Below are 14,525 nucleotides of genomic sequence, written 5' to 3' on the forward strand. Positions count from 1 at the left end.
AGTTTATTTACTTTAAATTCCAATCATAGTCCCCCTCCCTTCTCTCCCCCAGAACTACCCTCCTTTCCTATTGCCCTTATTCCCTTTCCCCTCCAGAAATGGGAGGTCATTTCCATTGAGCTAGTTTTTCAGTTCTGTTGGATCTCATTGGACCAAAGAACACAAAGGTCTTTCTACATTGCTTATAGTCACAGAATTCCTCTCCAGTAAGGTAATTTTGATAATGATGATGACTCTAGATTTGTGCAAGGCCTCACCATTTTAACACATTCATAAGTTCTCGCCAGTATGAATCCTTTCATGAAGATGAAAATTATACAAATATGGAATAGTTTCGCCTTGTTAAAAGCACTCATAGGCTTTTTGTCCATTAGGATTTCTTTCATGAGTTTGAAATTGATTATGAAGTGCAAAAGTTTATTCACATTGATTGCAGTCAGACAGCTTCTTTCCAGTATGTGTTCTTTTATTTATTAGGAGAAGTTATGTTCAAAGGCTTTGCCACATAGTTATATTCATATGGTTTCCCTGCACAATGTTTTGTTGTCTTAGGAGATGAATATTACATGCAAAGTCTTTATCACACTAATTACCCTCACCAGGCTTCTCTCCACTGTGTGTCTTTTCTTTATTGTGGATACCACACTGCTGTTCAAAGGCTTTATCATGTTGGGTATATTCATAAGGTTTCTTTATAATATGTGTTCTTTTATGGCTTATGAGATGACTTTTTTGTGGAAAGGCTTTACTGCACTGGTTACATTCATAAGGTTTCTCTCCAGTGTGTGTTCTTTTATGTCTTAAGAGAGTACTGTTTTCTGCAAAGGCTTTTCCACACTGGTTACATTCATAAGGTTTCTCTCCAGTGTGTGATCTTTTATGTCTTAAGAGAGTACTGTTTTCTGCAAAGGCTTTACCACACTGGTTACATTCATGAGGTTTCTCTCCAGTATGTGTTCTTTTATGGCTTATGAGATGACTTTTTTGTGGAAAGGCTTTACTGCACTGGTTACATTCATAAGGTTTCTCTCCAGTGTGTGTTCTTTTATGGATTAAGAGATGACTGTTTTGTGCAAAGGCTTTACCACACTGGTTACATTCATAAGGTTTCTCTCCAGTGTGTGTTCTTTTATGGTTTAAGAGAGTACTGTTTTTTGCAAAGGCTTTACCACACTGGTTACATTCATAAGGTTTCTCTCCAGTGTGTGTTCTTTTATGGCTTAAGAGAGTACTGTTTTTTGCAAAGGCTTTACCACACTGGTTACATTCATAAGGTTTCTCTCCAGTGTGTGTTCTTTTATGGCTTAAGAGAGTACTGTTTTCTGCAAAGGCTTTACCACACTGGTTACATTCATAAGGTTTCTCTCCAGTGTGTGTTCTTTTATGTCTTAAGAGAGTACTGTTTTCTGCAAAGGCTTTACCACACTGGTTACATTCATAAGGTTTCTCTCCAGTATGTGTTCTTCTATGGCTTATGAGATGACTCTTTTGTGCAAACACTTTACCACATTGATTACATTTGAAAGGCTTCTCTCCAGTGTGTGCTCTTTTATGCCTTATGAGATCAGTGGTATAGGAGAAGACTTTACCACATACAGTGCATTTAGAAGGTTTCTCTCCAGTACGACTGCTTGCATGCCTGCACAGATAATTACCACATGTGAAAGATTTACCACAATCAGTGCTTTACACTAATAAATATATTTATCTATATTAATTAATTTCATAATTTGATCTAATGGTAAAGGAGAATCAAATTTTAAAGTTTTATCATGTTATTTACATTAATGGTTTTTCCCTTCATTATGGGTATTTTTGAAGATCTCTGTGATGGTAAGAGCATTTGTTACGTGGTTCACTTTTATAGCTTCATTTTTCTATAAGAGTTTTATATATATATATATATATATATATATATATATATATATATATTATTGTAAGTATACAGACCTTTACCACAGCAATCCCATTTGCATTGTTTTTACTGTATGAATGACACTTCCTTTGCAAAGTGAGCCACGAGAAGCAGAAGAAGTTCCAAATTCTTAGTATTCATAGGTATTTTCAGCAGTATTAGTTGCTGATGAATTCTCAGTGAAGTTGCAAAACCAATTAATAGTAACCATTTATCGCATTCAGAAAATCTACTCAAAGTGGGGACTACTACAAAATTAATTGTTCTTGGAGAAAGACAGGTACACTGCTTCTTTCAATATTCCTCTGCTCATGTGCCTTACAAACATTGTGACATATGATATACCTATTTAAATTACAAGAATAATAAAGGATTCCCTCACTGAATTAACACAGTTTGTTTTTTGTTCATTATAGACATGTCATATAGGGATGACGGTTTCTCCACAACAATATTCTTGACTCTCATAAGCTGCTCCTTTCACTAAACTTTACAATATGACTGCATGAATATGAGTAACAGTGGTTGTTATTAGAAAGTTTTGGACACATACTGATCACCTATTCAATATGTATACCTCTTACAATATCTGAGTAGATAAAATGAGACTAAACAGATTGGCAGTTCAACTCAGTAGCTGTAATGTCTATATGATTTAAATGGTATTTTCTGTTACAACATTATTTCATTTTCTTCTATCTTAAGGAATGCCTTGCAAACACAAATCAGATACCTGACATTGAGGTAAATGGAATTGTGAGATTATACTTAAAGCAGTGCTGGTTTTACACTGTTGCTTTTCTTTAAAACCTCCAGGACACAGCCAGGTGTGCTGCTACGTGCCTTTAATCCATGCATTCATGGAGGCAGAAACAGGCAGATATGTGTGATTTCGAGGTCAGGCTGGTCTAACAAGCAAGTCTAAGAAAGTCACAGATACCCAGAAAAAATTCTATCTCAAAAACAGAAAATAAAAAGCAGCCAATAAACAAAAACAAACAAACAAACAAACAAAAAAACACCAAACTTCCAGGACACATTAAAATTTAAGATTTATATCTGTATCAACATGCACATAAAGTTACCTTTTATTACTTGTAGAACTTTGAAAATGTTCTTCAATATTATGGTCATCCCAATTGTAGCCTAAAATATAGTACCAGAAAATATATATTATTGGAAATAGCATGTTATTATTAAGGCAAAACTTAAATCACTATCTTCTGTGACCCTTAGAACCATGCCTGTATTATTTACCTCATTCCTCCTCATTCTCAATTGGAATTACAGAAGAGGATCAATAACAAAGTAAGAGTTGTCTTTTTATTTTAAAAGTGAAAGAAAAATTGCAGTCTTACCTATAGCAGTGAGGTTTTCACAGGTCTCTAGCATCACAACCTTGTAGAGTTGCTTCTGGGAAGGTTCCAGCAAGGCCCACTCTTCTTGGCTGAATTTCACATGGACATCATTAAAGGTCACTGAATTCTAAAATATACCATACATTTGTAAAAAAGAAAGACTGGCAACAATATAAATTTATATTTCATTGGCAATATAATCATATAATTCTAATGCTTCTTCCATTTATGTTCTGACACAGAAGTGCTAATGTTAGACAGTTGGGTGCTGTGCATCAGGTAAAGGATGGGAGAAGAAAAAGCCTAAAGGTTAGATTGTAAAGGAAAAAAAGGCTTGCTTTGAAAACCTGTGTTAAAGGTTTTGTATTGGTTTGTAAGACATGAATATGAAGTAGCCATTAGTTGGGTTCTTGAGTGATCTATGAATCATCTTCAGTTACTTGGGTGAGTAGGTCAGGACACTTTCATGAGACAGGTGGAAGGAAAAAACACAGGCGTAATATTTTATCTAGCAACAAATGATATGTGGCTATCACGTGACAGTGAACAGATGGGTGGTGTCAGTCAAAAGACAACATGGCACTGGATATCATGTTTTGACCAGGGATCAGAGATATGGCATACCAGTATATGAAAATGGGGGCTCATATATTTGTGGAAGGGAAATTGTACTACAGTGAACAGATGGATAAAAATAATGTGAGTGGCAAGCAACAATAATCATAGCTGATAACATCATATTTCTGAGTTCCCAGACAAAAGAAAAGGCATAGAACACATGATTATTCTTTGATCATTGTTTTGTTTATTCTCCTTTCTAAATCATGTATAGTCTACAGTTTAAAAATAAAGATTAAAACTTTTCTATTAAAACATAAGTGTTAATGTTATCACTAAGTCATTTTAGAAGAAAACTGAATAATGAAGTTTAACTATGTCATATCTGAACTCTTTTGAATAGGATATAGCTTTTGAATAGTCATGGTAATTAATGTGGACAAAGACAGAGAGAAGAGAGCGAAATAGAAAGAGAGAGACAGAGACACACAGAGAAATTAAGAGATGAGCAGTACTAAGTACACATCAGAGAAATTTATGAACAGTTACTAACTACAAAAATTATGGACAAGCTGGGTGTATTCTATTATGCCTTAATTCCATCACTCAGGAGGCAGATGCAGGTGTATCTTATTGAATTGGATGCCAGCATGATCTATGCAAAAAGTTCCAGGACAGCTAGACCTATATAGTAAGACAGAGCCTCCCCTAAAAGTCAATCAAACAAACATAAAAGATTGAAAGAACTCAGAGGTCTTAACTGAAGCTTGTACAAGAAATTATACATCCACTCCAGTTGTGCATTCCTTTTCCAGAAATCTGCACTGCCCCAGCTTAAACTTTAACTCTAATAACATCTTACTAAAAGGGAATGCATGTTTAAACAGCTAAAAATAGAAAAATGAAAATATTAGCAATGTCAATGCTGATCATAAATAAGCAACATAAGGTAGAAGAGATGGCTCAGCAGTGAGGAGCTCTTGCTACTCTTCCAAATAAATGGGCTCAATTGTCATTGTTTACCTGGAACCCACTACTATCAGTTCATGAGTTCTGAACACATCTTCAGACTATAGTGAAGATCAGGCACACAAGAGATGCATATTCATGCATACAATCAAAATACTCATATTCAGTAAAAATTAAAAACAGATCCCAGCTGGAAGGGCTGAACTCACACTGTGTCTGATCAGCAGGGTAGCAGAGACTGCACAGTGACCAATAGTTGGAACTGTAAGCCTCCAAACACCACTGACTGTATTTACCAGGTGAGATGAGAAAAGCAGTTGGGTTCAACCTCAGAGCACTCAGCTAATCCCTTGAAAATTTCTTGGGATGTTTTAGCAGGAATAAGGTTTTCAAGCAAATAGACCCAAGAAGCAAGCAGGAGTAACCATTCTAATATCTAATAAAACAGACTTTCACCAAAAATTAATTGAAAGAGATGAGAAAGGGGTAATCCAAGATGGCGGTGCTGGGATGACACTGTCTGAGGAGCAGGGCAGCAATATTGGTACAGTGACTAAAAGGCTGAACTCTGGACCCTAAAACAAAAGCAATTGTGTTTCTCAGGTGAGAGGAAACTCCACGGAGTGGGAATAAGTTGGGTCTACTCTCAGGTCACCCAGCAAGAACCCAGAAGAAACCCCAGGTCACACAGTCACTGGGTCACTTGACCAGAAGCACACTCTTGCATGTCCTGATCACCTTCCCAGGCTGAACTGTGTACCCCAGGGCACAAGAGACTGGGAGTCCCAGTCTTGAGAAAACCCCAGAGAAGGAAGCAAGTAGGGCTGACCTCAGGTCAACCAGTCTATCCCTGGAAAAGGTCCTGCAGACCTGCAGGCACAAAGCAGCCAGCCCTGAGTGGGGCTCCAGCTGCCAACTCCACAACTAACTTTCCATCACAGACAGAACTGTGTACCCCAGGGCACTAGAGGCTGGGTTTTCCTGTTGGAAGAAAACCCCACAGGGAGGGAAACAGCAGGTCCCAGCTTAGAGTACTCAGCTGACCCCCCACCACCACTAACACCACACATATGGGAATGTTCTCAGAAAAAGTTCTCAGTTTCCTGTCCAGTCACCAGCTTGGAGCCACCACTCACAAGCAAGTGCCTACTCACTCCACACGCCCCCTCCCTAACAGTACAGACTGGGTTTTTCTGTTGAGAAAAAACCCAAAGGTGGCGGAAATATCTGGCCCTACCTCAGGACACCTAGCTCTAGAAAAGTTTCTGGTTATCCACAGGCTCCAGGCTCTAGCCTCCTGCTGCACACATGAGAGTAGTGCTCATATGCCACTGATTACCACTTGGGTACTGGGGCAGAGAGCCCCAAACTCAGACCTCCAGAAGCCTGGGTTCCCTAAGATCAACCCCCAAATGCTGCTCCAAGGGACAATGAGTTTTCCCTAATTAAACTGACCAAACCACAAGGCACCCAGGTTACAGCAGCAGCTCACTAAATTTACAGCAAGAGGGAAGCTGTCTCCAGGACTTCTCTGGATGAGAGGGTAGTTCCCTTTACTAATGAATACCACAATTACTACTCAGGTCTGCATGCCTGAGATGAGCTGTGGCAATTCCTGAAAAACACCTGCCATTCAGTGACCATACCTAAAAAACGGAGGAGAGCTACTTTGGGAAAAAATCATCTTCCTGCCAAGGTGATTCCACCCACCACAGGATCCCAGGAAGTACCAGAAACTAACCCCCATCACCTAAGATAGCCTAATGGGTAGAGGTTAGCATAAAAGCTCAACCAACAAAAGACAGAGCAATAGCATCCCTAGAACAAGTTATCCAGGAGCAAGCAGCCCTGGAGCATCAGCCCTGGATAACCCAGCGTAAATGAAATTCAAGAAGATGACCTTACATCTGTGCTTATGAACAGGATAATAGAGGAAACAAATAAACTTCGTAAAGACCTAGATGCAGATAAAGTCAAACAGAATATTGCCATTTGCAAAGAAATAGAAGAAGATAAAGACAAAGTGATTGTGGCCATCCTTAAAGAAATACAGGAAGTTGCAGCCAAACAATCTGTGGCCTTTAGAGAGGAAATACTTAAATCCCTGAAAGAAATTAAAGAAACAGAGGATTGTTCTAACAAACAGCTGAAGGGATTGAAGGAAACTAGTCAGAGAGGTGAAGGAAATCAATAAAATGGCTCAAGATCTGATGATAGAATTGGAAAAATTAAAGAAAACACAAATGGAGGAGATTGTGGAGAGAAAGAACTTAGGGAAGAAAACAGGAACTACAGAGTTAAGCATAGACTATGAGAGGGAAGAAAGAATCTCAGGTGCGGAAGACACAATGGAAGAAATAGATGTAGCTATCAAAGAAAATGTTAAATCTAAAAAATTCCTGACATAGACCATCCAAGACAACATGAAAAGCAAAACCTAAAAATAATAGGAATAGAGGAAAAAGAAGATTCCCTCCTCCAAGGCCCAGAAAATATTTTCAACAAAATCATAGAAGAAAATTTCCCCAACTTAAAAGAGAGGTTTATAAGAATATAAGAGGCCTACAGAACACCCAATAAATTAGACCAAAATAGAAAATCCTCCCACCACATAATAAATGGTAAGTATACAGAACAAAGAAAAAATGCTAAAAGCTGCAAAGGAAAAAGGCCAAGTAACATATAATGGCAAACCCATTAGAATCACACCTGATTTCTCAACAGAGACTATGAAAGCCAGAAGGGCCTGAACAGATATCATGCAGACCCTAAGAGAACACAGATGACTGTCTAGGCTACTATACCCAGCAAAAGTCTCATTCATCATAGATGGAGCAAACAAGATATTTAATGACAAAAACAAATTTAAACAATACCTATGCACAAATCCAGAGGTACAGAAGCTCCTAGAAGGAAACCTACAACCCAGGAAAGCTAACTACATTCAGGAAAACACAGGAAATAAATAATGTCACTACAGCAAAACTAAAAGTAACCAAGCACACAAACACACTACCACAAGCAACATCAAAATAAATGGATCTAATAGCCACTGGTCATTAATTTCCCTCAACATCAATGGACTTAACACTCCAATAAAGACACAGACTAACAGAATGGATATGTAAACAAGACCCAACAATCTGTTGCATTCAAGAAACACATCTAAGCCACAAAGATAGACATTGCCTGAGAGTAAAGAGCTGGAAGGAGGGTCCACGCAAATGGACCCAAGAAACATGCAGGAGTTACCATTCTAATGTCTAATAAAATAGACTTTAAGTATATAGAATCCATCAATGTAATCCACCATATAAACAAATTGAAAAAAAAAAAAAAAACAACAGAGGATCATTTTCTTAAATGGTGAAAAAACATTTGACAATATCCAACAGTTATTCTTGTTTAAAGTCTTGGAGAGACTGGGGACAAAGGCACATATCTAAAAATAGTAAAGACAGTGTAAAGAAACCCCATAGCTAACATCAAACTAAATGAAAAGAAAGTTAAATCAATTCCACTGAACTCGGGGACAAGACACGGCTACACACTCTCTCTCAATCTCTTCAATACAGTACTCAAAGTCCTATCTAGGACAATAAGACAACTAAAGGAGATCAAGGGGACACAATTTGTTAAGGAAGAAATCAAATATCACTATTCACAGATGATATGACAGTATACAAAAATGACCCCAAAAATTCTACTGTAGTGAACTCCTACAGTTGAAAAACACTTCAGCAAAGTGGCTGGATATAAAGTTAACTCAGAAAAAAATCAGTAGCACTCCTGTATACAAATGACAAATGGACTGATAAAGAATTAGGAAAATAACACCCTTCACAATAGCCAGGAAAAAAAAATATATATTTTGATGTTATCCTCAACAAACCAGTGAAAAACCTCTATGAAAAACAAAACAAAACAACTTCAAGTCTGTGAAGAAAGAAACTGAAAAAGATACCAGAAGATAGAAATATCTCTCATGCTCATGGATTAGTAGGATCAACATAGTAAAAATTGCCATCCTATCAAAAACAATCTACAGATTCAATGATATTCCCATCAAAATATCAACACAATTCCTTAAGGAACTTGAAAAAAACAATTCTCAGCTTCATATGGAAAAATAAACAAGCCAGAATAGCTAAAACAATCCTGTACAATAGGAGATCTTCAGTAGGTATAACCATCCCTGATCTCAAGCTCTACTATAAATTAATAGTAATAAAAACTGCATGGTACTGGAATAAAAACAGAATGGTGGGTCAATGGAATTGAAGTGAAAACCCATAAATAAACCCATACACCTATGGACACTTGATTTTTGATGAAGAAGTCAAAACCATGCAATGGAAAAAGGACAGCATCTTCAACAAATGGTGCTGTTCTAGCTGGATGTCTACATTTGGAAAAATGAAACTAGATCCATATTTATCACCTTGCACTAAACTGCAGTCCAAGTTGTTCGAAGACCTCAACATAAAACCAGATACACTAAATCTCTTAGAAGAAAAAGTGGGAAAGATCCTCGATGTCATTGGCATAGAAGGTAATTTCCTCAACAGAACACCAAGAACACTTGCTCTAAGATCAAGAATTAATGAATAGGATCTCGTGAAACAAAAAGCTTCTATGAAGCAAAGAACTTTGTCAATAGAACAAAATGACAGCCTACAGCCTGACAAAAGATCTTCACCAACCCTACATACAACAGAGAGGGCTAATAAACAAGATATATAAAAAGATCAAGAAATTTAACTCCAGCAATCCAAATAATCCACTTTAAATCTGGGGTACAGAACTAAACAGAGAATTCTCCACAGAGGAATATCAAATGGTGGAGATTAAATGCTCAATATCTGTAGTCATCATAGAAATGCAAATGACATTCCATCTTAAACCCATCATGGATAATGTCAAAAGCTGAAGTGACAGCAAGCTAGTGAGAATGTGGAGAAAGAGGAACACTCCTGCATTGCTAGTAGGAGTGCAAACTTATACAACCGCTTTAGAAATCCATCTGATGCTTTCTCAGACAGTTGAAAATAGTGTTACTTCAAGACCCAGCTCTACCATTCCTGGGAGTATATCAAAAAGATGCTCCACCATTCAACAAAGATATTTGCTCAACTATGTTCATAGCATCTATATTTATAATAGCCAGAATAGTGAAACAAACTACATGTCTCTCAACTGACCCACTGTTTTACAGAAATTGTGGTGCTTTTACACAATGGAATGCTATTTGGGTATTTAAAAAAAAGGAAACCATGAAATTTTCAGGCAAATATATGGAACTACAAATGATCATCTTATGTGAGTTATTCCAAAACCAGAAAGACATGCATGGTATGTACTCATTCATAAGTGGATAATGGCCATAAGATAGGATAAACATACTACAATCCACAGACCTAAAGGAGCTAAATAAAAAGGAAGACCCTATGGAGGATGGTCGATTCATATTCAAAAGGGCAAATAGAATCTACACCAGAAGTGACTGAGGAGAGGGAACAGGATGAGAGCCAAATACATATCCTTCATATCCTTCAAAAGACTACCCAGCAGGGGATCAAAGCAGAGGCTAATACTCACAGCCAAACTTTGGGTAAAACACAAAGAATCATAGAAAAGACTAGGGGGTAGAAAGTAGAAAGAGCCAGATATGGCAGGACTGCCATAAGAAGACCAACAAGGACAACAAATCTGGGCTCATGGGGACTTGCAGAGATTGATGGACCCACCAAAGGCCATTCATGAAGAGGAACCAGACCCCTGCTCAGTTATAGCTGATAGGCAGCTCAGTCTCATGTGGGATCCATAATAAGAAGAGTAGGGGCTGGCTCTGACATGGACTCTGTTACCTGCTCTTTGATCACTCCCCCCTGGTAGAGGGGGCATTGCTACACCACAAAGGAAGAGAATGCAGGCAGTCTTAGTGAGCCTTGATAGGCTGGGGTCAGATGGTAGGAGAGGAGGGCTCCCCCTATCTGAGAATTGGAAATGGGATCAGGGTGAAAGAGGAACAGAGGGGTGAAACCAAGAAGAGACTAGGGAGGGGGCTAAAATTGGGATGTTAAGTGGATAAATTATTTTTAAATTTTATTTATTTATTTATTACAGTTTATTCACTTTGTATACCCACTGTAGCCCCCTCCACCATCTCCTCCCTGTCCCAGCCATTCTCTTTCTCACCCTATGCCCCTTACATATTCTCCTGATAGCGGAGGAACTTGTCCCCTTCTGTCTGAACATAGCTTATCAGGTCTCATCAAGGATGGCTGTAGTATATTCCTCTGTGGCCTCACAAGAGTGCACCCCCCAGCAGGAGGTGTTCAAAGAGCTGACTTCATGTCAGAGAATAAATTATAGAAAAACAAATTTAAATTAAAATGAGTTAAGTTTGAATAAAATAAATAAATAAAGTCTTAAAACACGAACACAACAGGTAGAAAGAATGTCATACACATGAAATTCAATAACTCAGAAAGCTCAGACACTGTTAGTGTCATGAATACATGCCATCCTAAGAAATTAGATATACTCTCTGCCAAACTTCAAAGGTAAGATGTGGATGAAGATCAGCACAACAACCTATGCTTACATATACAAAACAAAACAAAATGCTACATTCCAGGCTCAGCAGTCAATGTTTATGTTGATGTTGAGGCCAGGCATGTTGATCTAAATTTAAGACCAACACTAAACTGGAGTTAGATCTGTAAGTTCAAAACCTTTTTGGTCTACATACCAACTTTCAGGACAGCCAAGGCTACAAAGAAACTTTTTTTTCAGTGTCAAAAACAGAAACATGATCTTCTCTGGGAGCTTTTTTGATTCAATCAAATAAGTTCTGACCAAGTTCACTATAAGCTTATTGTCATCCCATGACAAAAATGTAGTCTAACTTCAATGATCCTAAAATTCTGCCATAGCTCATACACTGTTCAAATGTTCACAGTCTCTTCTGATACACAGAGAATCTCTTGGGTGCCACATCTTGTAACATCAGAAGCAAGTTATATCATTCCAACATAGATGCACAGAATACCCCTTTCCAATTCTTGTAGAGAGGAATGTGTACATTTTTAGGGAAGAGTAGACCAAGGAAAGAAGATCAGCAAGGAAAACAACAAACCCTGATGCTGTTTGGAAAGGCTTAGATGGTCTTATCCCTGAAACATCTCATACATCCCCAAGATTGCTTACTTCCGCTGCCTATAGGCAGCACTATATGGTAGGTGTCTCCTAACTTAGGTATCTCAACATCTTGTAGTGTCAAGATGCAACTCAGGCTTCACCCTCACCACTTCACACAATAAACAGTTACAGTATCTTCCCTGGGGAGCTGACTCTGCCAAACACAGATGGCTGGCACAGTGTTGAACTGAAAACAAAAAGGAAGAATCTATTATCTTAAATTTTGCATTCTTCTTGTTTCCAGAATGTGCATAACATGAGTGAGACTGTCAAGTTGGATTTTAAGTAGGGATGGACAAAATGGGATGGATCTTGCCACACTTGGAACACATTTGGAGCAGGTTTTATATGAAGTTCTTTCCGGGTATTAGGAATCACTTAGCCTACTTCTTTGATTAATGGAAGAATTATCAGGAGGGAGTGTTAATTTAAGGACACAAACTTAGGCTTCAAATCCAGACCTAGGACATTCTCTTTGATGATGATCTCCTTAAAAATTCCAGTCTCTGTTTCAGCATGTGACTGCCATCTGAAACTACCTAGTGATGCTTTTCTCTACAAACCAAAGACTACATTTATTTCTGCTCCACTTGACTCTTTCTTCCACTGTGGTCCTGAAGGTCTCATTAATAATAACCATTCAACAGATTAAATGTTCTTCCTAAGAAATCCAGCCCATGCAGGGGGTGCATGTGTTCTGGTAGGTTGTATGCCACCTGATATCATCAGCCTTCCATCATGGCCTCTGAGTTCATCATTTATTCCCATCTGGGATTGCTCACTGGCCCACTGGGCCTAGGCCTCACTGGGTCTGTGTCTCACTAGGCCTATGTCTTGGTTGCAAGCCAACCAGGCATGGACTTTTACTTGAACCTCTGAGGTGAAAGTCCTTAGAGCAAGGCACAGCAGCTTATCCAAGAATGGTAACACTTTGGTATTGCCATAGGCTCTGGAATACCAAAGTTTCCACTACCACTGGTGATTTCATTTCAAAAGAGCTAGCTACCTGTAATAGTCAATAGAAAATTCTTTCCACACCCCCATCTAGTGAAAATGGGTGTTGCCCTAAACTGTTCTAGCTGTCCCTGAGAGAAATGGAGCCACTGTTCTCCATCTGAAAGCTGAGCTCCAGGCCTCCGCTGAATGGAGAATGACAGAATGAAGCACATTCTAGAAATATGGAAATATCAATAAAGAAAGCAAAAACAAGCTGGCCATGGTGGTGCACACCTGTGATCCCAGAACTTGGGTAGGTAGAGGCAGAGTGACTTTGAGGCTAGCCTGGTCTATAAAGCAAGGCAAGGACAGCATATGCTACACAGAGAATCCCAGGCTCAAAAATCCAAAAGAAAATTATTTTTTTAAATGCAGAAATTTAGGGAATCCTGGAGTTCCCTATCACAAAACATCCAGGAATTCTGAGACATTATGAAAAGACAAAACATGTTGATAATCAGATTAACAGAAGGATGAGATCAAGGGTCCAGAAGATATTTTTAACAAAATCATACAAGAAAAATTTCTTCACCTAAAGAAGAAGATGTCTATCAAGGCACAAGAAGCATACAAAAATACCGAAGACACTGGACCAGAAAAGAAAGTCCTCTTACCAGAGAATAATAAAAACGCTAAATATACAGAACAAATAAAGAATATTAAAAGCTGTAATAGAAAAAAAAAATCAAACAGGCCACACTAACCAATAAAACAGACAAACCAAAACAAACAAAAACCAACCAAGAAATAAACAAAGGCAGATCTATTGGAATTAATCTTGTGTTCTCAGTAAAGATGCTAGAGGTTGAAGGACATAGACAGTGTGCTTCTGACTCTAAAAAACTACAGAAGCCAAGAAAAATTACTAACTATGCCCAGAACCTTTCAATCATCAAATGGAGAAAATAAGATGTTGCATGTTAAGGTCAAATTTAAACAATATGTATCTATAAATACAGCCCCACACAAGGTGCTAAAACCACCACCACTTTCACCACCAAAATACCAAGATTAACAATCACTGTTCATTGATATCTCTTAATACCATTGACCCAAATTCACCAACGAAGAGACACAGGCTCACAAAATGGATGATAAAACAGAATCCACCCTTCTAAATACATCAAACACAGCTTCACATCAAGATAGATATTATCTCAAGGTAAAGTGTTGGAAAAGATATTCCAAATAAATGGACTAGAGTATCAAGCTTGTATAGCAATTTTAATATCTAACAAAACAGACTTCAAAAACAACTAAACACAAGATGGCAAAAGACATGATATATTAAAATAAAACAACCAGCAATAAAACATATCAATACTTAACATCTATGCCCCAAATATAAGAGCACCCAAGTTATAAAAGAAACCCTTCTGTAGCTTGTATCACATCCTGGTCCTCATAAACTGATAGGGGAAGGCTTCAATATATAACTATCATCAATGGACAGCTCCCCCTGACCAAACTGAACAGAGAAATGCTCCAGTTAACTAACATCAAAAAACTAAATATACCCAAATGAT

The 14,525-nt window shown here is 38.0% G+C and overlaps 1 protein-coding gene across 1 annotated transcript in view; it reads right to left on the reverse strand.

The window, feature by feature from the left end:
* Positions 1 to 684: 684 nt before the first annotated feature.
* Positions 685 to 14,525, reverse strand: part of LOC132650645 (zinc finger protein 260-like) — a gene marked incomplete at both ends in the record, with an annotated part of 153,106 nt that continues 139,265 nt past the window's right edge. The window contains one exon of the mRNA XM_060375996.1: positions 685 to 1,606. Within this exon, the coding sequence (XP_060231979.1) occupies positions 685 to 1,606 (922 nt within the window). The remainder of the gene's footprint in view (positions 1,607 to 14,525) is intronic.

This window comes from Meriones unguiculatus, assembly GCF_030254825.1.
Source record: "Meriones unguiculatus strain TT.TT164.6M chromosome 13 unlocalized genomic scaffold, Bangor_MerUng_6.1 Chr13_unordered_Scaffold_28, whole genome shotgun sequence".
Lineage (NCBI taxonomy): Eukaryota > Metazoa > Chordata > Mammalia > Rodentia > Muridae > Meriones > Meriones unguiculatus.